At 42.4% G+C, this 23,492-nt stretch overlaps 1 protein-coding gene across 17 annotated transcripts in view; it reads right to left on the bottom strand.

The window, feature by feature from the left end:
• The window catches only part of LOC310762898 (disks large homolog 5-like), a 124,284-nt gene that overhangs the window by 76,634 nt on the left and 24,158 nt on the right, over nt 1–23,492 (bottom strand). For 15 of the 17 annotated variants that reach the window (XM_083614542.1, XM_083614541.1, XM_083614557.1 and 12 more), the window contains exon 2: nt 3,221–3,289. In XM_083614542.1, coding sequence (XP_083470668.1) covers nt 3,221–3,289 — 69 coding nt within the window. Of the gene's footprint in view, nt 1–3,220; nt 3,290–20,490; nt 20,848–23,492 lie in introns of those variants that run through there. The other 2 variants (XM_083614543.1, XM_083614545.1) reach the window with 2 other exon arrangements.

Genomic DNA, 23,492 nt, shown 5'->3' with positions numbered 1-23,492 from the left:
TCCAATTCCTTCCAACACGCTTGGGCCTGGAGACCGAAGCTCCGTTTTCTAAATTATTCCCCCACCTTTCGGTAACGCGCCTCTTTTCAGACAAACTGGATTTGTCATAACATATTTATTACAACTGCCGCCAAGTGCAGCTTGTTTTGTCAGCTTAAATAAGTGCTTCACAACTCAATTTTTGCTTCCACACTCAGCCCTGAGAACCAATCAGTATGTGGGTCACTTTTTCAGGCTTGCTTCCAGGTAGCCAGTTTCCACTCTAGTCACCAAAGTAGGCTCACTCATCTAAAAGGGATGTGTCTCATCAACATAGTATTGTGTCCAATGTACTATACACACAAAGTCCATTAACTTTGGGGATGAAAAAAGTAGATATAGATATGGTGGCTGGGGACAAAGAGTGCATTGTCCCCCAACTTGGCAATCTCCAAGAAAAAACTGTTGGCAGTTGCAGTGCCAGCTGTAGGTATAGACTGATGCGGAAGAGACATGTTTTGTTGCAGCTGGGGCAGATGAAGATATCTGATTGTGCTGATTCAGGTGTACCACTGTGTTGTTGTTTCTTCTCCTCCCATCCAGCGGTCATTTCTCCTTGTCACTTCTATGGATGCACAATTTAATGGCCTGTCTCCAGGAACTTCGGTCATCTGCAAGGGATTCCCCCACGGTGTGGTTAACGTCACTAGCCTTTGTGTCACATTTGCAGACATCTGTGTAACACAGGGATGGTCTGCCAATTGGCCTGGTGACTGAAGCCAGCTCCCCATAGAGCACATCCTTGGGAATCCTGCCATCTTCCATTCTGTGGACATGGCAAAGCTAGCATAGACATCGCTAAGACAGGAGTGCGAACATGCTGGGAATATGGACTTGGGAAACATCTTCGTTTGACATTGTATCCTGCCATGCGCTACCGAAAGTCCTCCTGATGCAGATGTGGAAGGCAATGAGGCATCTCTCCTGATGGCTGCAAGTTGCCCACGACTCACTTCTATAATGAAGTGCTGAACATACAGGCTTCGTAGACCTTCATCTTTGTAACACATTCTCCTATACCCTTCTGTGGAGGTGGGCCCTTGCCATAGCTACCTTGACAATACACTTGTCCAGCTCAGCATTGATGGAGAGATTGCTAGTTATGGTGCATGCATGCGTTGCTGTGAACCCAGAAGCAGCAAGAAAAGGGGGCGTGGCAGGCTTATACACACTCCTCCATTGTGTGCAATGACACGAAATTCAACCCCCGAACAAATCAGGGGTTGCCTGTACTACACAGATGGTACTGCACTCCTTTGCACATGTCAAAAATGCTTTCTTCTATATCACCTAATTTTGGGGGGAGGATTGCAATAAACATTGTACATATCGTTTATGTTGGGAATGTCAGTTGGTGCAAGATTTTTGGTATTTAATTTTGATAAGAGTATTACTGAAGAAAGTACTGTTTGTTGTCCATATTTAACGTTGCTGAATATTTTGATGATGTCAATGTAAATATATTGTCAAAAGAACTGGCTTTATATATGATCTTGGCAGCATGGAAAGTAATTGCAACTCATTGGGTGGGAAACAGCCCCATTTTTTACACTGGATGCTTGGTACCACTCACTCTGAAGTATACCTATAATGGAGCAAATTATGCATAATCTGAGATTTTGACAAGGACTAGATCCTCCAGCCACTTTTATATGATTTGGCATTCCCTCATGACATATGCAGAGGAATCATCATTTCCAAGACAACCCTTGTCACAAACCTGGCAAATCTGAAATACAGTTGAAATCAAAATTATTCAACCCCCATTGCAAAGCAGTTTTATTATCAAAATTTACATACTTTCCGCTGTTTGCAATGAGCAAATCAAACCAAAGCAATTGAAATAGCTCAACACAACAGATGCTTCAAGTAGTCTCTCCAAATTCAGCTAAAAAGGCAACTTACACTGGCTTCTCCAGTCTCACTATTATTCAACCCCTTGGATGGAATTCCTCGCAACAGCACAAATACAACTGGTGTTGTCTCAAGCGTACCCAATGCAACTCATCAAGGGCTTTGTGAGTTGCACCAGGTGTGCTTGAGGTGGAACACATGAAAAAAGGACCACAATTTTTGGGAAGACATATTTGCGTGTGACGGATTTTATTTAAGGCCCTCTTCCACTGGAAAAATGCAGCCAACTTGTAACCTGAGCTTCTGTGACCGTAATCTGTGCCACTGTGATTACAGTTCATGGGCATTTGTGATGTCTGCCTCAACCTTGTATCCCTATGGAGAGGTGCCTGCAGTTACAACACATGGCTAGCAAGGGAAGTGCAAGGCCATATGGGCTGACGGGCATCAGAGAACCTTGGAAAGAGTTGCAGGGGTTCTTGCTTCTAAAGAAAGGTATCTCCTTGTGTGACCTTGGCTCCTAAATGCAAAACAAGTGTCCTTGTTCCTGCCATTTCTATCAGAATGTCAGAATGATGCGATTAAAAATACTACTTATGCAAGGGCCAGGGGTGAGGCGCACAACAGTGGGGGAAGATATATGCATAAAAGTAAAAAGAATCACTCTTCACATCTCACTGGCATCTCAAAAAGCACATGATGCAACAGAGAAAAACTTAGAAAAAGGCACGGTAAACCAGGCCAATGCTCTTTGTGAACCACTAAGCAGCAGGGCATAGTTCAACTGCTACCAAGTTCGTCCAAAGCCTCATGTTTTTGGTGCTTGGGTGGGTTTACAATATAGCGTGGGTGGTGCTATGGTCTAAACCACTGAGCCTCTTGGGCTTGCCGAACAGAAAGCTGGCGGTTCAAATCTACGCGACAGGGTGTGCTCCTGTTGCTCTGTGCCAGCTTCTGCCAACCTAACAGTTTGAAAGCACACCGGTGCAAGTAGATAAATAGGTACTGCTGTGGTGGGACGGTAAACGGGGTTTCTGTGCGCTCTGGTTTCCGTCATTGTATTCTCTTGTTCCAGAAGCAGTTTAGTCATGCCTTAACACAATCCTAGAACTGTAAAACAGATCTTCCCCTTACCCCCCCCCCCAAAAACAAATACAATGTGCGGAATCACCACTCCTAGTTGTGCAAGAACAAGTACTGCACTTCCAACAGAGTTCTCGGCTATTTCACCTGTGTGTATTATGAACAAGAAGACAGATTTGTTCACAATCAACATGCAACTCAAAGCAAACAACCACAACACCACAGGCACAAGCACGGTTCTTACCAGTACTGCTGAGAGAACTGCTGCTTTCAGAGTCTGATGGCATTATGGACAGTACGCTGTAAGTCGATCCTGTGGGGGGTGGGGAAGATAAAAAAATTACAGATTTTTTAAAAAGTGTTGCTTAATTTACATGGGATATGCAGTTAACAAGCACAAGCAACCTTAACATTTTTCCTACCATCTCCCAATCCCCCTTTCTCTAAAACAGCTACTCACCTCGTCACCTATGGCAAATAGCAGATGCAATGGGGTGAGGATAAAGGGCTTTTTGTCTCCTTCATTCCATGACTGCCAGTTTAGGTAGGCCAGTCAAACCAAAGACTAAGTCGGCTGCCACCACTCCCCTTTATACTCCTAATCTTGGACAGGAGAGAGCTCTGAAGCAGAGATAGCATCCAGCCTTAGACACCAATACACCCATGCACCTACTTAGCATAAACTAAGGAACTAGGAACATTGGAAGCTGGAATAATCCTGCAAGTTTCCATACAAATGCATCCAGGACCCCAACAGTCAAATTCTACCACATTTATTCAAAATAGAAAAGAAAGTATTACTATTACTAACAAGTGTCTATTACATCCTATCCTATTATAGCTACTTACAGTCTTTTGGCTTTATGTATAGCATAAACGGTCAGTTGAGGGATTTTGTGCGACAACAGCACACTTTTTAAAGAATTCTGATCCAGGTGGGCCTTAACTAACAGCTGGCAGTGTCAAGACAATCACAAGCCAGTCAGGTGATTGTCCTGGGGGCCGAAACTGGGGCGCATTGAATTTTTCAGCTTTCAAATTTCAAAAATGAGGGGCACTAAGAAGTTGCAACATGACTGGGGAATTACAAATATGTTTTGGTACAATTCATATAATTTAGTTTTGTTCGCTAAGTAAAATGTGTGTAAAATCATGAAAAATGATTGTCAAGCAGTTGCAGTTATAGTATATATCATTATTAATTTTTATTTAGCATTACCTGACATTTTCAGAAGGTAAAATTGCAATTCTTTGGTTTTCAGAAAGCATCAAACATAGACTTACCCAGCTAAATGTTATCCAATCACAAAAATCCCACACACCCAAAACTATATTTTAAGACCCCTCACTGAAGAAATTCACAAAAATTAAGCTCCACACCCTAAAATGACATGACATACAAACAACCAAGGGGCAGTGAGTGAGAGATGGGCTACTTGGCTAGAGACAGGCTGGAGATAGGCAATCAAGGTGCAGAACAGCAGTCTTTTTTCAGCTCTTGGAAGTAACTTCTTACAGAAATTGGAGGACTGGGGAGATCGAACAGGCTCAAAGGAGGAGGTTAGGGAGAGCAGAAATGTGCTACAACCCTCTCCTCCCAGCAACCAGGCAGGGGAATTTAGCTGGAGCAGGACTCTGGTTCACCCATGCTCCCTCACCAAACACAAAATGTCTGCAACTGGTCCCCAAATACATTCATCCATCTGTACATATTCCCACGCATATGAGTGATACCATTTTTACCAAAAGGAAATGAAACCCAGAAGTGCCATTCTCCTTTTCAATCTACACACGGGCGTACCTGTTCATAAAGCGAAAAAAGGGAAGACATGTACAGCTTTCCTCAAGCATCCCTAAAAGCTTGAGAGTATCCTAAAAAGGTGTAAACTTTTCCCACCCCTTTCTCTAAGATACAGCATTGCACTGCAGTGGCAATCCCAACTACCCCCACAAACTCAAATTTTCAATACCCTATTGTGGCTGTGTCTATTCACCCACTCCCAGGCCTCCAGGCTGCTGGATAGTTAAAAGCTTGATGGTTTTTTGGTGTGTGTGTTTTTTAAATACCCTTTCCCTCAGGACTGCAGGTCTCTTCAGAGGGAAAGATCCTCCATATAGCCAAGGTCCCTGGCCTGATGCCTGACTTGAACCACAGACTGAAAAAGGAATGCCAACCATTAAAACTGTGTATCCTTTCTCATCAGTGCAGCCAGATGACAGCCACCAGGCATATCGGGGCCTGGCAGACCTCCACAGAAGCAGCTGGTGCCACAAAAACAAGAAATACCCATATGGGAGATCAACTGGCGACAGGGAAAACGGAGGAAAGAGATTAGCACATGAATCCGAAAGTAATTAAACAAAAGGGCTTCTCTCCTTCCTTCTGTCTCGTTAACCTCAAATGGTCGTACCGCAAAAGAAAAAAGTCAACAGCACTGGTCACTGTAATTATTTGGAACAAAGAAAGCAACAAGTACTTTGTCCAATGCAAGACTACTTAAATGGGAAAGGATGACCAATCCTTCAGCAGAAAGGCCAAATGAGGCAAGGCTGTAACCCATCACATGCCAACAAATGGCACAGTGGGCAAGAATAATGTAGTGTTACATAAAAAGGCTCAGGATGTCATGGTAATGAGTGACGGTTTACTGAGCCGCCTCCTGCCTATCCTACACTAAGGCGGCAAAGGGAAATGCTCTCAGCGAGAGAAAACAAGTCCTCCCTCTTCCCTGGCCAGTTCCGCCAACAAACTGCTCAGGTTGACTACGCTCTAGCTCTCCTCCCTCCCTTGCCAATGCCAGTGGGATTGAATCTGGCTCCAGGACAAGTAGCCAACTTTGGGCTCTTCAGTAATCAACAGCTGAATTGAGACTGACAACAAAAACAAGAAGAGCTGATTGTGCTAAAGGCACTCTCTGACCCATCACATACCCCTGGCAGGAAGCAGTCAGATCTTCCACAGCAGGAAACTGCGCAGCTTGGGTGCCATGATAGAGAAGCAGTGTTCAAAATGTGTCAGGCGCATTTTGCACCTGGCTTTCAACCCCTTGCGACCAAGTGAAGATGCCTGGGCACAAGGATGGTGCCTAACATCTCCACCATCTGGAAAGCATGGGAACTGGACTGCTTTCACACACTAATGCCCCGTCCTGTGGAATTCTATCAGTTATATTTTATCTGCACAATTGGAATGAATTCTGGAACCAAATTGCTTTTTCTGTGCAGCCTGAGCAGGAGCAGTCACCATTAAGAAAAACAGGTTGGAATAGGCCACAATATATTTGGACTGTCCCTGGATCAAGTGACTTTTCTGCTTTAACCTCTCAAAGCTCTTAACCTAGCTCAAGGTTGTCATCTGAACTAGCCCAATGTTTAACTGAGAATCAATCACAGTCAGTCCATCAATTGAAAAATAAGACTTTAGAGCCGTCTTGCCCCCAACTGGCAACTAGACATTCTGTTTTGGTGACCGCAACCTTGGTTTAAGGAGCCATTTGGCGCCTCCTCATTGGCAAAGTTGATGAAACCTCTCTCTGTTGCAGGAAGACATACATCAAAACAGCTGCATAAGGCCAAAATCTAGGAGTCATACTCTATTATTACAATTTCTGCAAGGATCAGCTCTCTTTCATTTGCATCTCACTATGTCTATATGGCATTAACACCCCCTATCATATTACCAATAAATTCAAAACAACTGCTAGAAGCTTCCCATTCCTCCTTTTGATAAAGCACTTCTTAAAGTCTTGCACTGCAATTTTTCAGTGAATTAATGGAAACTTGCAAAACATTGATAACCAAACAAAATTGCTGTTGTATAGCCTCTGCACACAAAAAAATAGATTGTTTAAAAGAATAAAAGCCTAGTCAAGCTCAGTGTTCGAAACTCCCATTGTTCTAGGCGCATTTTGTGACAGGGAATTTCTTTCATTAGCGTGAGCTGTTTCTGAGCTCTGGGCGCAGTACTGCACCTGAGATTTCAGATCAAAACTGCAGAGTGGAAGGAAAGGACCTTTTTCTGCCCCCCTGAGGCAGAAAAGCTACTCTCTGAAGACGGGAGAAGAGACCCTCTTCAGAATATTAGAGAGGTGGGCAGGGGAAGGACTAGATCATGTGAAAAACAAACATAACATTTTAGTAGCAGTTCATTCATTTTCAGCTTTGTATTCTTGTTATTAAAAAAAAATGTGCCTAGACATTCTGTTGTTGTGCCCATAACCTAGGTTTAAGGTGCCATTTAGCTCCTAGCTTTTATATCTTAGTTTCTAACACTGGTCAAGCTAGATTTTAAAACTCAAGCATTTCTATAATGCTTAAGGCAGGTGCTTAATCTTATACATTAGATAAGGCTTCCAACTGAAGTACTTTGGTACAATGCAAGATGTAGTTGGACCTGCTTACCTAACATTTTTGAGATTAATTTAGAAAAGGTGCAGCTATTTTTCTATACATATTTTTCACTGCACCTTCTCAGAAACAGCATCAGTAAGCATCTCTTCCTAGTTGCCTGCTGGGAATTTCCATTATCAATTAAGCACAGATTTCCCCTTCCACCTTCTCTTCCACACCACTTTTATTGCTGCTGGTAACACCTTCTCTCCACTCCTCCTGACAAAGGCCTGAGTTCAGCAGTATGGCAAATGTTTGCTTATCCACATCTCAGTGCACCAAACTGAGCACCAAACAGGACTCCAATTAGCTTTGGGGATGCAAAGGAAGTTTGATTAAGATGGGAAATGATCCAGTTTATAAGGCTTCCGTTGCCTTTCGCATCACCAGAAAAACTGCCCAAGGAGCTGAAAATTCACATGGATATGCCATGCTGTATCTTCTTTTGTTAAAAGCTTGTGCTGCCAGATTTGTCAGAAGCAGTAAAACTCACAGCAGTTGCAAGTGCTAAGGGGTGGTTTTTTTGGGGGGGGGGGGTAAGTGCTGTGGTTATCAAAGCCAAATTTGTGCATTACTGATGTTCATTTACAACTGCAAAATGCGGTTTGACATATGCATCAATTTCACATTGGTGTTTTGCTGCTAATATATATCTAACAGTATGCTGCTTTGTGGTCTCCCCTTTTCCAAGAAAATAGGAAGTTTCAGGGCAGTCTTTTACAGGGTTAATTTCCTTTTCCAGAGAAATAAAAGTACTGGAGACTAGGCATGTTTTTGCATATCCATGAATAAAAATGAAAGATGAGCAGGCAAGTACTGTACCCTGTCAAACTATGCTCGTCCTTTACAAGCATATTGTAAGGGTCAAATCTGGTCCATAGCTATTGCTGAAAAGTAAGGTATAGTAAGTCAAACAAAAGGCTTGTAATCAACCACATGGCAAAAAATAATAATATTTAAAATATAAATGATGCACACAATGTTAAAATGTATCCAGTGAAATATGCCAGTATTTGGAATTCTTAGTAACTCTTCAAGTGAACAATCTCATACGACCCCGAGGACAACGTCCTGATATTTACAAACAAAACAATTTATAATAAGGACATGTTACTATGCTCCAGTATCAAGAATTGTTCTACTTCCCAGGAACTGTGAATGCAACAACTCACATTTGTACTTTTTAAAAGAGAGTGCTTAATTTTAAACTTAATATTTCACTGGATACATTTTAACATTGCGTGCATCATTTATATTTTAAATATTATTATTTTTTTGCCATGTGATTGATTACAAGCCTTGTATCCCCCTTTCTTATATGTTATTGAAATATATGTTACCAAATTTTATGCTTCTCTGCTCAGTATGGGATTCATCGGGATTCTACGAGAGTTAGTCCAAGTCACACAAATATAAGGAGTCAATCTCAGAAGATCAAATATTGGGCTTTTGTAATTCCCCCTTTAAAAGTTTTATTGGCCAGGTGTACAGAAAAATTCGGTACAAAAAGAAAACACCTACTGTGGTTCATAAAATCCTTATAGAAATTTTTAATCATCACCAGAATGGGGCCATAGTTTACTGAGAAGCTAGTAAGCAAACCTCTGGAATCCTTAAATCCAACTCTGGCATTTCACTGCAGGTGAAAGAAGTTATGCAACTGCATGAATAAAGCACGTGCTTTTCAATTCAAACAATAAAACTTAGACTCTTGGTTTTATTAAAATGAACCTAGTGGAAGTGGAAATAGTTTAATCAGACTACTGCTGTCAATATTAAATTACGGTAACTACTCTGATCATATTGCAAACCATGGAATCAGCCATGGAGAAGCAGAAACGAGACTCACAGTATACTGGTGAGCGAGAGATAGGGGTAAGGGAGGTGATCAGAAGTTTGAGGAAGTACATTCTCTCAACAGTTGCCAAAAAGAAAATCCACTCCAAGTATATCTACTTTAACAGATCTCAGTAAATACTACCTTCATCATTATAAGCCATACAAAAACAAACTTTTCATTGTTGTTCTTTTCGCACCCAACATGATGGATGCTAGAAACCAATACCTATGACCTGCAACACAACGCAGTTGTGCAATAACCTCCCTCATGTAGGATGATAATGCTCACAGTGCAACGATTGTCAATCTGACAACTGACCTTGGTTCTCGGAAAGGGAGCATTTCCCAAGGCAACGACAGTATAAAAGGGTGTCTGACTCATCAATAGTTGGCAGACAGCTAGTGTACATTGTGAAATCTGGTACCACAGTAAGGATCTCAATGCTGCCATATGAGAAAAAAATGGGCACACGGTCATTATGCACTGTTTTACACAGATTTTTACAGTAAGGGTTTTTACATTGTATTTTCAATAGCTGTATTTGTTCTGCAGAGGACACAGATAACTTGCATTATGTGGTGTATATATAAATTCTGTTAATTAACAAATAAATGAAAGATGTTGGGAATTTTTCTACCTCTGCCATGAAAGGGCAGTTAAAGAGCTATAATGTAGCATTGGGATGGAGAACATGTGACCTTCCAGATACTTTTGGACTAAATTTCTCCGATCACTGTCCATGCTGGTTGGGGATTATGGGAGCTGGAAGTCCAACATACAACAGGTTCTCAGTTCCTGGTGTAGTACGTGTTTGCTGCCCAAGGCCATGGTAAGAATCTCTAGATTAACAGTGGTAAATATTATTGCTTTGCCAGAATTTGGGTTCCTACTCTTGATAATATGCACTGCAGAACATTAATCATGCACGTCAATACTTTAACCGGTTTAACTGTTTGTTTAGTATTTCTGAATGTCAGTTGCATCCTGACAGTTTGATATTAAAGCTAAGGCAATACAACCATATGATGAAAATTTGGCACATACCAAGGAGCTCAGACTATGGTAGAACAATCTTTAAAATAGAAAAGGGAAAATATAACCATCTGGATTCTATTTTTCATTTGCAATTTGTACGTGGAGCAAGAACCCATCTCTAAACTGTGTACGTGTTGAATGTTTGCTTGAAAGCTTCCCATATTAACAGGAAAACCACTTTGCTCCATTAGAGGGAAGAAACATTACCTCTATCTTAAATGGATTACAACTCAGTAACTCAGGCAGGCAAACTTTTCAGGTGATAATCAGTGAAGGGAGAGGGCACTATCAAACCTGCTCTTCTCATTCCTGATCCGAGCACGGAATTTTTTTTTACATACAGCCTATCTGCATGTAGACGGTGTGAAGACAACCCAATCAAAACATGGAGGAAAGCATGAGCAACAAGTGCAATCCCATTGCTCCCTCCTACACCTGGCATCTGTTCATTATCCCTAGAATTAAGGTAATCTGCATAGGACATCAGACACCACACTGAATGAACTATGGTTTGCAACAGACATGGTTTAGAACTCAAACCATGGCATGTTTAACAAACAATGGTTCAGAACCATTTGATCTTATTCTCCACCCTTTCAGCTTCACTCTGTCTCCATTGCAGGGACTTACAGAAATAAACCATAACTATATTTCGTCAATTCGGACACTGCATCAAATCACAATTCAACTTAACCATGGCTGAGCCTTATGTTTGGGCTGGAAAACATGAAAACTATATACAGAAAGTAAAAAAAAAAGTTACCTACTACTATATAGATATATAAAATGACTGGAGGGTTAATCGTCCTTGCCTGCACAATGTAAAATTTGCTTCTAACCCTTGTAACACAAAGAATTTTGCGCTCAATTTATCTGAACAGTAAATGTTGCTTGCCAGCCGTGCACTTGCAGAAGACATTTTCTTCAAAGCTTAAATAAGAGAGGCCATGTATTATACAAGCTTTCAGAAACTATTATATTCGTTTGGTAGATAATGCTTGATACGCCAAAGGCAAAAAGAAAGAGGGAGGGGAAAAGTAAAATGCCATTTTTACTATAAGCTTTAGGGTTCCTATGATCTTTTTATTAAATTACACTGGTATGTTAATATAATTTATAAGATCTATTACATAAAACAAGCTGGTTCCAACCATTCTACTGAGGAAGAGAGACTACCCTCCAAGTCCTTGGTGGCTTCCCCTCAGAGCTCCGAACTCAAGAGTGAACTCATGCATGCAATATCCAGTGATGATTTCCATGTGTGAGACAGATTAGACCTATATAACAGAGCTTTCAGATCCCTGCATGTCATCTCAAGCACAAGCTCTCTCATTGAAGGCACCTCATGCTTCTGCCGTGAGCCATCAAGTGTGTTTTAATCAAAAGTTGAGATCTCTGCACTGGAGATTCAACGAAAGCATTTTTGCTCACTAGATTAGGGTTGCCATATGTCCGGAATTTCCCAGACATACCCATGATTCGGCAGTCAGAAGCAGTGTCCGGGCGGAAATCGCTGAAATGTCTGGGAAAATCCGGATGCATGGCAACCCATTTCAGAAGTGTAGATTTTGATGCATTGTCTTAAAAATAGCTTGTAAACTTCATTTTAAAAAAAGATTTTTTTGGGGGGGGGGAGCTCAACAACTAAAACAAAAACAAAGCTATGGCAACCCTACACTAGATAGGAGACTTCAGTCTTGGAATAGCCAAAATGGTGCCCTCCAGGCTATGGATGCAGTGAGTTGTAGTCCAAAATAGCTGATGGGACACCACACTGGCTGTTCCTAGTTAAATTCCAGCATATTTAAGCTGCAAAACCACTGATTCTCTGTCTTGAACCTACCATCTTAAAACATGGATTATATGGGGAATTGTGTGCTACATAAAAACTTCCCTAAACAGGGATGCTTTCAGATGTCTTCTAAAAGTCAGATAGTTGTTTATTTCCTTGACATCTGAAGCGTGTCCCACAGGGAGGGCGCCACTACCGAGAAGGCCCTCTGCCTGGTTCCCTGTAACTTTGCTTCTCACTGTGAGGGAACTGGCAGATGACCCTCAGAGGAGGACCTAAGTGTCCAAGGTGAGCGATGGGGGTGGAGACACTCCTTCAGGTATACTGGGCTGAGGCCGTTTAGGGCTTTTAAGGTCTACACCAACACCTTGAATTGTGCTTGGAAACGCACCGGGAGCCAATGAAGATCCTTTAGGACCGTTGTTATGTGGTCTCGGTGGCCGCTCCCAGTCACCAGTCTAGCTACCGCATTCTGGATTAGTTATAGTTTCCAAGTCACCTTCAAAGGTAGCCCCACGTACAGCATGTTGCTGCAGTCCAAGCGGGAGATAACCAGAACATGTACCACTCTGGCAAGACAGTGTGTAGGCAGGTAGGGTCTCAGCCGGCGTACCAGATGGAGAAAATGCCACTAACATGGTTGCACAAGCATCTGTGCAACCATTGGCGCATTTTGCACATTGCCAAAGATGGAGGTACATTTTTTAGTTAATTGCATTTTTCTCTTTTCATGATCTAGGTCAGCCTTTGTCAACCTGGTACTGTCCAGATGTTGATGGAGTACAGCAAGACAGCCCTGCTATAGCCAAACAACATCTGAAGGACCAGGCTAGTAAAGTCTGCTCTGGGCCATTTTTACCTTACTTAATCACAAGGTCTTTTCAGCATCCAGGAGGACACTTCTGAATCCATTGTGCTGAGATGCGGTGTAGTGGCTCATTGGCCAACTGGGTGTGTTCCTCACCTGCTTAGGGCCCACCTCTTGACAAAGATCATACTACCAAGACATCTGCCTGGCAGGTACGGTGAGGTGAACAGTTGCCATTGGATCTAAGCTAAAAGTCAATAAAATTTATTTTACTTGCAAGGGTTATTCCACACGTCTTGGGGCAGGACTGACACTGAGTGCCCGCTCAGCAGAAAGCGGCAGTCCAGGGTAGCAAATATAGTGAGCCCTCCAGCTTGTTACATTTCTACACTTAACAAATGGTGTGTGATGTGGCCGTTAAGAGGCTCACTATTAGAGAACCTAATTCCACAGAAGAATTTCCGATTTCCAACACAACACCCACCCACAGAACAAGTATCAAAGGGCAAGAAATGCACCATTAAACGAGGAGATCTGCTTGCCTCTTCTTAATGCCTGCATTTAATCAAAATGGGAACTCATCCTTTCATTCCCGTAAACTCATTTGATACTGTATAACTCACAGCGGAAGAACAAAGGAGGAGATTAGAATACACAGTTTGAAAATGACGAAAGGGGTATTCAGAAGGCCCAGACCTCCGCTAGGTAAAAGCAAACATTACTTCTCCAAGATTAGGCAGCGAGTGAGTTACTGCATCCAGCTCTTTCATTAAATGCTGGGAACTGGGTATTTCCCACTGCAAAACATGCCAGAGGGCAAGTCTGTAACTGCTGGCAGCAGGAGGTTTATCACATGTGTGGCTCAAGCTATTCTCTAGTAAATCAAACTTGAACAGTGGGGAGGGAAAATCAACATAACTCTTCAAATGTATTTATGTAAAATCAAAGGAAAACACTCTAAGCCTGACTTTTCTATCCACAAACTTTTAACATTATTATTAGCATATTAACAAAAATGCCAGACCCAATGATCATTTGGTCTGCGTAATGCTGTGTGTGTGTTTCAAGACCAGAAATGTATTGGACTCCACTGCACACTGCACGAGCCTGGCCACGTGGATTGAAGGCAAGCCTTGCTCCGACTGGCTGCACCTGCTGAATATAACACTAAGCTACCATAATGTACACATATTGCGTGCACCAATACATTGTCTGAATACTCCCACTTTGCTCTTCCTTTGGCTAAGCAGGGAAAGCAAACCATGGGATGACTAGCTTACCATAACATCCAAACAAGCACATATGTGGTTGGCTTTCCCAACGCAAACCACAATCTGAAGGCAACACTTTTTCCTGGCCTCCTGTTGTAGTTTTGTTTTGGGGCTGTTTTTTTTTTGGGGGGGGGAGGAAACAAACCATGAATGCTGGTTCAGGTGTGATGCTAAGCCAGCAGCACCATAGTCTGCTGCCCAGTCAACTGAGGCAAGAGTGAAGTGGGATCTCTTGAACTGCATGTGCCATTTATGATTTAAAAAAACTATGCAGCTTTGCCTAGTGTTACACATGAATGCAGAAATTATAACACTGCCCCTAGCATTGTGTTTGATTATTGAATTAATATACTGCCTTTCCTCCCAAAGGATCCCGGGGCATGTTTGCTAACTCCCAGAAGGTTCATAGTCCATTCATACAAAGTGCTGACCAGGCCTATGGGAACTCAATGTTGTCCTGCAAGAGAGAGGACTTGCTCAACTACCCTCCTTGAACTTTTTTTGTAGCTGAGCATCACAGGGAAGATCAGGAGTGATGCTGTCATCCATCCATCTTCTCATGGGGAAAACACCTAATCAGCTTCCAAGGAACACAAAAGTTCTTGGACCAATCTGAAAGCCACCATATTGCCCAATGGCACCTCTCTGACTAATGCAGCCCATCAATTAACCTGTTTAGATATAGAACCTTCAGAAAAAAACAGGGAGGGAGACAAAACACATCCCTTTGTCCGCAACAAGTGTATGGAAGTACAAGAAGTGTCAAAATGCATGCTTTCAGTAAGTGCAGCAGAAAAGAGGGAATCCCCAGGCAAATTGTGTGTCGGTGGGGTGGGGAGCAGGAAGCAAAGGAGTAGGAGAAAACATTTGAAACCCAATGCATTTCAGACCTCACAGCTGCTTCATCAGGGAGTTTCAACTACTGAAGTTCCACCTTTTGTTATATAGGGCTGCCTTTCCTTCCATTGTACAGGCTGCCAGCTCTTAAGCCTGAGAGATGCTCCCACTCCAGTACTTCCTATATGATTTTTTTAAAAAAGAAATGGCTTCAGTTTGTTATGACAGGAAAGAAGCTGCTTGAGGCCTGCCTGAGGGGAAAAGAAGCTGAAGGAGTTACACCGGTCACCTCAATGGAAATGATGTTGTGTGTCAATCCAAAATCAAATCATGGTAACCAAGCCACAAAGACCATCTATGGGCCAATAAATCATGGCATATGCCCCCTACGCTCAGCAGACGGTACCACACTTCTAAAAGATAAAGAAGCTATTGCACTGCGTTGGAAAGAACATTACCAACATCTCCTTAACCACACCCCCCCCATAGCTGCTGAGGCCCTCTCACAAATTCTGCAAAAACAAGTTAGAGATGAGCTTGCAGTATCTCCAAATCTGGGAGAGTTGTGTACAGCTATTACCCAAATGGAAAACAACAAAGCCATCGGACCTGATGGGATACCTGCTGAAGTCTTCAAAGTGGGTGGAATTGAATTTACACAACAACTTCACAAGCTCATCGAAAAAAATCTGGGAGAGAGAAGAGATTCCAGCAGATTTTAGGGATGCCAAAATTATCAATTTATTTAAAAAAGGTGACAGAACTGATTGCGAAAACTACTGAGGCATCTCTCTATTAGCTGCAGCCGGCAAAATTCTTGCAAGGATCTTAGCAAACCATCTCTTAACAATATCCGAGGTGACCCTTCCTGAATCCCAAAATGGTTTTCGACCTTCTAGGGGGACAGTGGACATGATTTTCACCGCTCAACAGCTTCAAGAAAAATGCAGAGAGCAAAACCAACCCCTGTATATGGCACTTATTGACCTGACTAAGGCTTTTGATGCTGTGATCTATTCACAGTGGGATCAAGTGTTAAACAGGGATGTGTTATTGCCCCAACTCTATTCATTATTGTAATTGCCATGATCCTATACTTTGTCAAAGGGAAACTCCCCACCTGAGTAGAAATCATGTATCGAACAGATGGAAAGCTCTTCAATCTGAGCAGGCTGAATGCAAAGAGTAAGGTTACCATAACTTCCGTCATAGAGCTTCAGTATGCTGATGACAACATGGTGTGTGCACGCTCAGAGGATGACCTCCAAACCATCCTAAATATTTCGCAGAAGCTTACGAAAAGCTTGGCCTATCACTGAACATTCAAAAAACCAAAGTGCTGCACCAACAAGTACAAAATAACCCCTCTGCAGCACCACAAATCCAATTCAATGGTGTAACGTTGGAAAATGTTGATCACTTCTTCTGCCTGGGCAGTTATCTTTCCACAAGGGCCGACACTGATGCCGAAATCTAGCATTGCCTGAGCTCTGCGAGTGCAGCTTTCTCCCGATTGAAGTGCAGAGTGTTTGAGGACCAGGACATTTGCAGGGAAATCAAAATGCTTGTTTACAAAGCTATTGTACTACCAACCTTACTGTATGCTTGTGAAACATGGACCACTTATAAACACCATCTCCAACTCCTCAAAAGATTCCATCAGCAGTGTCTCCAAAAAATTTTACACATCACTTGGGAAGACAGGCGAACTAATACCAGTGTACTGGAAAAAGCAAAGATCACCAGTGTTGAAGCAGTGATTCTTCAACATCAACTTCGTTGGACTGGTCCTGTTGTGCGGATGCCTGATTATCTTCTCCCAAAGCAACTACTCTATTCCAAACTTAAATATGGAAAGTGTAATGCTGGTGGTCAACAAAAGAGGTTTAAAGACTGTCTCAAGGCAAATCTTAAAAAATGTAGTATAAACACCAACAATTGGGAAACACTTGCCTGCGAACGCTCCAATTGGAGAACAGCCTTTACCAAAGGTGTTATGGGCTTTGAAGCCACTCGAACTCAGGGCGCAAGGGAGAAACGTGCTAAGAGGAAGGCACGCTTGGCAAATCCACACCGTGATCAACTCCTGCCTGGAAACCAATGTCCCCACTGTGGAAGGATGTGTGGTTCCAGAACTGGCCTCCACAGTCACTTACGGACTCATTGCTAAAACAGTGTTTATGGAAGACAATTTTACTCGGCTACAAGTGATCACCAAAGAATGAAGAAGATACCAATGAAAGAAGCAAAAGGAAATCCCACCAGGGTGGGGACCTGCTTGATCTTGGAATTTGCTTGGAAGCTTTTATCCACATTTTTTTCTGCCTCCATAACTGTTCCCTCTTCCTGCATTTAAGTGTGCGTTTTGGGAGGGGGAGGGGTATTTCAGAAGCCACCCTCTGGTCCTGTGCATGAGTGAGGCCTAGTCTGCAATGTGAGACCAGGGGGAAAGTGTGGACAAGTGCCTTCTGTGTGTGTTTCCGTTGCTTTAGTCATAGGTAATAGCTAATTCCTTCAAACAATGATATAGATACTGTTACTGACCTATTCCTCACTGCGATAATAACCCTTAACTGATCTGGACCCTGCAGTCTTCACTTGAGGCCCTTCTTCGTGTGCCTCCTCCACAAGAGGTTTGGAGGGTGGCAACACAAGAATGGGACTTTTCTGTGGTGTCTCCCTGTTTATGGAATGCTCTCCCCAGGGAGGCTTTCCTAGCACCTTCATTACATAGCTTTAGGCACCAGTTGAAAACATTTCTCTATAACCAGGCCTTTGGCTGATTAACATTCTATAGCCTTTTAAATGTATTTGTGGGAGGGGGTTATGATTGCTGGTGTTGCTATTATATATTTTGTGTTCTCATTTTATATTTTTATGTTGTGAACCACCCTGTGATCTTTAGATGAAGGGCAGAAAATATTATTAATAATAATATGTGTTTTTGCTGAACACTGGAGTGTTAAAATGTGCATATTTTGATTTTGTGTGTATATAATAACCAGACCCATTTTAAGACCTGCATGACTATTAGTTGTTAGGTAAATCTGCAACAGCATGCTACTGTGATTGTCTAAAGACCCTAATTTACTAGAATATGTGTTGTTGTTGTTAATCATTTCATTTCTATACTGCTTTATATTTTTAGAGGGGGGAAATCTCAAACGCGGTTTAGAATACATTATAACATCAAATAAAACAATCTGGAGGGGGAAAACCATCAACGAAGTCAAATGCAACACATGTTTCTACCAAGACTTCATAACACTAAACGCAGAAAGGAAACCACTAAGTTTCACTAAAAAAAGTGCTGACTATGAATTTCACAGCTTTGTCAACCAGCTTTGGATATTCGTTTGATTCATCTTCCCACTGAAACACATTACCTATCTACACACACGCACAGTGGCATTCAACTACATTTTACTCAGAGTAAGCCTATTTAAATTAATGGACCTAAATTGATGATGCTAATTCATTTCAATGGGTTTGACTACAACATAGGGTATGTTCACACTGGTGGCTTGAAATGCAGCAAGGTCATCCTCCACCCCCCCGGCTGCATTTCAAGCCACATTTGTGCAGAGTTCTTCATATCAGAGAATGGGTGGGGACGTCTTCACTCAATGCGCACAAACGTTTTGGTTTCCCTGTCTCTGTGACCCTCCTGGAACTCCTGTTCATTAAGCTATCTTTTATATTCACTTGTTTGCTCATCTGCACTGCACAACAGCTGTTAGGGTATGTTTACATTACCGCTTACTCTGCATCCAGTTTTCTAATTGGCTTGAAGCTTGTGAGAGACAGAAAACACACAAAGCATCAGTATTAGTGAAGAAACTGCAGGACTGGTATAGTTTATGGCTAACAACGTGTGAATGTGGCTTCTAAAATTAGCAGCGGGAGTGCCTTGGCTGTGGAATAAGTGGTAACATGAACATATTCTTAGCTGAGTATCACTCACAACTATTGCCCTATCGAATGGTAAAAGATTAATAGAACAGTACCTCCTCAGGAGGGACACGGGTGGCACTGTGGGTTAAACCACAGAACCCAGGACTTGCCGAGCAGAAGGTCGGCGGTTCGAATCCCCGTGACAGGGTAAGCTCCCGTTGCTTGGTCCCTGCTCCTGCCAACCTAGCAGTTCGAAAGCACATCAAAGTGCAAGCAGATAAATAGGTACCGCTCCGGCGGGAAGGTAAACAGCATTTCCGTGCGCTGCTCTGGTTCACCAGAAGCGGCTTAGTCATGCTGGCCACATGACCCAGAAGCTGTACACCGGCTCCCTTGGCCAATAAAGTGAGATGAGCGCCGCAACCCCAGAGTCGGCCATGACTGGACCTAATGGTCAGGGGTCCCTTTACCTTTACCTCCTCAGGACATATGTTCATGAAAACAAAGGAATCCCCAAAACATAAGCAACACTCCAAAAGGATAGCACAGAATTAGAGAAGGTGAACTCCATGGATTTAGTCACAGCGGCTGGTGTAAAATAATATTTTCCACTAACTTTATATAATTCCCCTTTTCAGGATAAGTATAGGGCAAAACTGACTGGGCACCTGAATTTAAGTTTCCTAATTCACAAAGGAAGAACGCAGCATTTTGTTTATGCTGATACTGAGGAAAATGTTGCACAAAGTATTCCAGGCCAAACCATATGGATCAAATGTCCACATTCTTGTTATTTATCAGTTCTATATGCTGAAGGGTATGTGCACATGTGCATCTCTTAGTAAGCCTTCCTATATTAGGAAACTAAGAATTCAACTAAGGCTGTAATCGTATGCAGTGCAGTGGGTCACCTGTGATGTACTTGTGCATGATGATGTCATCATAAACCACACTATATTCAATACAAGGGTACAATACAAGCTCTGAGAAAAATGCTGGTTCTCTAGTAAGGGTAGGGCCTCTGGCCCATATGCCTGATTAGGCACAGCACCAGCCTCAATTTGGCCCACAAGGCGTATCCTCATTAGTCATGCCCACCTGCCTCATACCTGATATCTCATGTGACATCAGATGTGGGGCAAGTATAAATGTGGCTACAAAGGAATAATCAGGAGCTTAAATCCTGATTGGTGCTGCTGGAAAACTCTCTCTCTCGCTCTGCCAGTCAGCTGATTGATGCTGGAAGCACACCTTCAAAGAGGGTCGCTATAATTGCCCATGAGTTGGTCAACCATTGCAGCAAGACACACACACCCCCGAACTATGACAGGTGTCAATTGACTAACATCTTTACAGCATTGTGTGATTGACAGGTGGTGGTCCTGCCTTCATGTCAAAGCTGGCCAATGGCAGGCTGGGGACCGAGGGATCCAATTTGTTGGGCAGATCTAAGTCCCCTACCCCTGTTCTATAGAATATAACGAAAACAAGCTATGGGTGAATAAAAATTGACTGTGACATCACTGAGGCATATGCAGACCTAATCTCAGTTTTTAAATGGTTTTAGATTTCTTTTTTTTTAAAGAGGCATGACAGATGGGCATGTAAAACAAGTAGTACTTAAAATATAAAAAGGAGGGCAGCTCACCTGAAGATCTGGTTGCTGAACCAGCTTTTCTACGTAACTGAGTGAGGTCTGTTCTGTAGGTTGTGCAGGTGGATGGAGAACATGCACACACCATGGATCAAGTCCCTGCTGTGACTCCTCGTCAAAGAAATGAACAGATTTACCTCCACCTGAACACGTTGCTGTAGCTTTGGTGACATTGCGTCCCAAACTGTGACAAAGACTCATTTTCAGTAGAAAACTTCACCCTGTGTTCTGTACCAGTATGGGTGAATACATTCACAGCTGATCCTTCATTCCTGGAATCCAGCAAATTAACAAAACAAAGCTTAGACTGCAGTCCTAGACACAAGGACCTGGGATATTCTCTCACTCTAGTTAATTCAGATTGTTCTCTGCAATACAGTGACTGAACAACATAAACCCATTTATTATTTCTAGAGTGACCTTGACCTAGCTCACCTGATTACTCAAAACAGCAGCAGGCTAGACTGGGGTGGGGGTGTCAAGGAACGTGTATTGCTATTGTCAATCAAAGCACCATCTCCTTTATCCCCAATTACAAAGAGCCACTGGGAATGGTGATTAAGAGTTTTGGGTCAAGGTGCCATCTGTATGTTGATGACACACAGCTCTATCTCTTCATAGCATCTGAATCAGGAGAGGCTGTGCAAAACCTGGGGAAGAGCCTTAGAAGCAGTGGTGGAATAGATGATGGAAAATAAGCTGAACTGGAATTTTGGCAAGACAGGGGTAATGTGGGTGACAGTTTCCTGCACCTGAAAAGCTGGTCAATTGCCTGCCCTATATAGGATTACACTCCACTTGAAGGAGCAGCTACACAGTTTGGGGGTGCACCTTGATCTACCTGTCACTGGAGGCCCAGATAGCTTCAGTGGCATTAGTGATTTCAAGGTTGGATTACTGCAATGCCTGTGTAATCTGGCAGTGCCTATCACCTTTTGAAAGCCATATATCATGTGAACACAGCACCATTAAAACATGGTTCTTTTACTTGTTGGGCATCCCAGCCCTACGCAGATATGAGTCTTTGGTCTATTAACACCTAGCCCAGTGTTTCCTCAAACTTGGGTCTTCAACTGTTGTTGGACTACAACTCCCATCACCCCTAGCTGGCAGGACCAGTGGCGCCCCAAGGTTGAGAAATGCGGATCTAGTCATTTGAAACTGTCACCTCCAGGCAACCAGCCCACCCACAGTATTATTAATTCTGTAATTCTATAATTCTAACAGCACCTACAGCTATTAGCACTGGTCTTAACACTGTATCAGAGGTACACGGACCCCACCAACAGGTGGTTGCCTACAAAAAGGGCTTGTCCTTTGGATTGGTTCTGGACTAATTGGTTTTGCAGCTCTTGGGTTTTTTTTAATGTTTATGTGATTTTTATTTATCTGACCTCTTACATTCCCCAACCATTCGATTTCCTTAGATCGCAAGCCTGTTTGGGACAGAACTATTACAAATTTATGGGGTGGGGTGGGGTGGGGGGAGAACGGCTGCAAGTTGTCTTGAGTCCACAGGACTGGGTCAGGAACAGGAGAGCAGGTACCAACCTCTTTCATCTGTTATGGGATGAACAAGTGAAATAGTCATTGAAGAACACTCTGAAAAGGGGAGGAGCCAAATGGTTCTTGGTTCCAACAGTGACCATGTAGAACAGTCATTGAAGGTTCTGTTAGCAAGGGGCCAGGGCTTCCTGTTGTCTTTTAAAAGCATTTGAGCTTTAACAACTAGCTTTCAACTCTACTCACAGCACAATCTGTCACTGGCTACGAGGTTGGGAAACTCTGATGCAAGACTGCATTCAAGGGAAACCTTTGGCAAACTATTGGGAAAACACATAGGCACACACCTCATCTTTCTTCTCCCTTTTGGCAAACCTTTATTAATTTTCCTTTGTAGAATGTGAGCCATTTAATTTAGAAATCAAGGGAAGTGATTAACGACTGAGCAGCAAAATCCCACCATTGGGATGCAGCCAATGAGGAGTGGATCGTAATTGTATGTGATTTGTGCCTTTTCTACTTCCCCAGATTGGGATAGATGGTGGCAAAAAAATTCCTCATCACACAGGCAACCAACTACTCTAGGTGTCTAATTTCTATAGGCATCACATTTTGATAACTGGCAGCTTATTCAAAGTGGAAGGATTAAAATATCCTTATGCTTTCTAGGATTAGAGGTAAGGAAATAGCAACCTATAGTTCCATTTAAAAATATTAATGCACCACTTTGATTTGCTGAATTTGTGTTATGTCACCAGTCAGATTATTTTTATTTATTTATTTTGGGGGTGGTTGATGTTGTTGAACTGGCTGTATTGAAGAAGAAAGCTATGCTGTCCTTGTTCTTTTTTAACGTTGAATGTGGAAACAGAAAATATGGGGTAGAAAAACCCCCAATAACTGCACTGAAAAAAGCAGGGTACTTTTAAACCTCGGGTAAAGTCTTCAGTTAGTTTTGTTTTCAATAAATGCACTTTTAAAGCACACACACATTTCCTCCAATGCAATATAACCTAATTGGGATTGCTCAATTGCCTGTGCCTTTCAAGTTAACTGTCTGGTGCTTTTTTATTATGATTGAAGGGCAGTCATCAGGGAGCATAATTTTTAAAACTTAACATTGCATCACTATTACATTTCATATTATCATGCGCTTCAAGTGCCTCTCCATTAGATTGCTGCACTGCAGCAATTAGCACTTTTATTGAAATTATCTTCAAGCAAAATGAAAATTAAAAGGAGATGGGGTATTTAAGGCATAATAAGGCTTCATATATAGAAGCTCACCCATGCAATTTCCCATTCAACTGTGCAATTAAGATCTGGCTCAGACACGGCCTCATCATGTAAGAAGTGCATACAGTGGCATACATAAACTACCATTGCAGCAGTTGCTGGTAACTCTACGGAATAAACCAAGGTCAGACTACTACTATTAATACTAAGGTTGGGCTTCCTACTGTCTGCAAATCAAAGTGGCTGATATTGCAAAC

The sequence above is a fragment of the Podarcis filfolensis genome, assembly GCF_964270895.1.
Source record: "Podarcis filfolensis genome assembly, chromosome: 5".
NCBI classification, from domain to species: Eukaryota; Metazoa; Chordata; class Lepidosauria; order Squamata; family Lacertidae; genus Podarcis; species Podarcis filfolensis.
The sequence above is the reverse complement of the archived record's forward strand: the minus strand, read 5'-3'. Positions and strand labels throughout refer to the sequence as shown.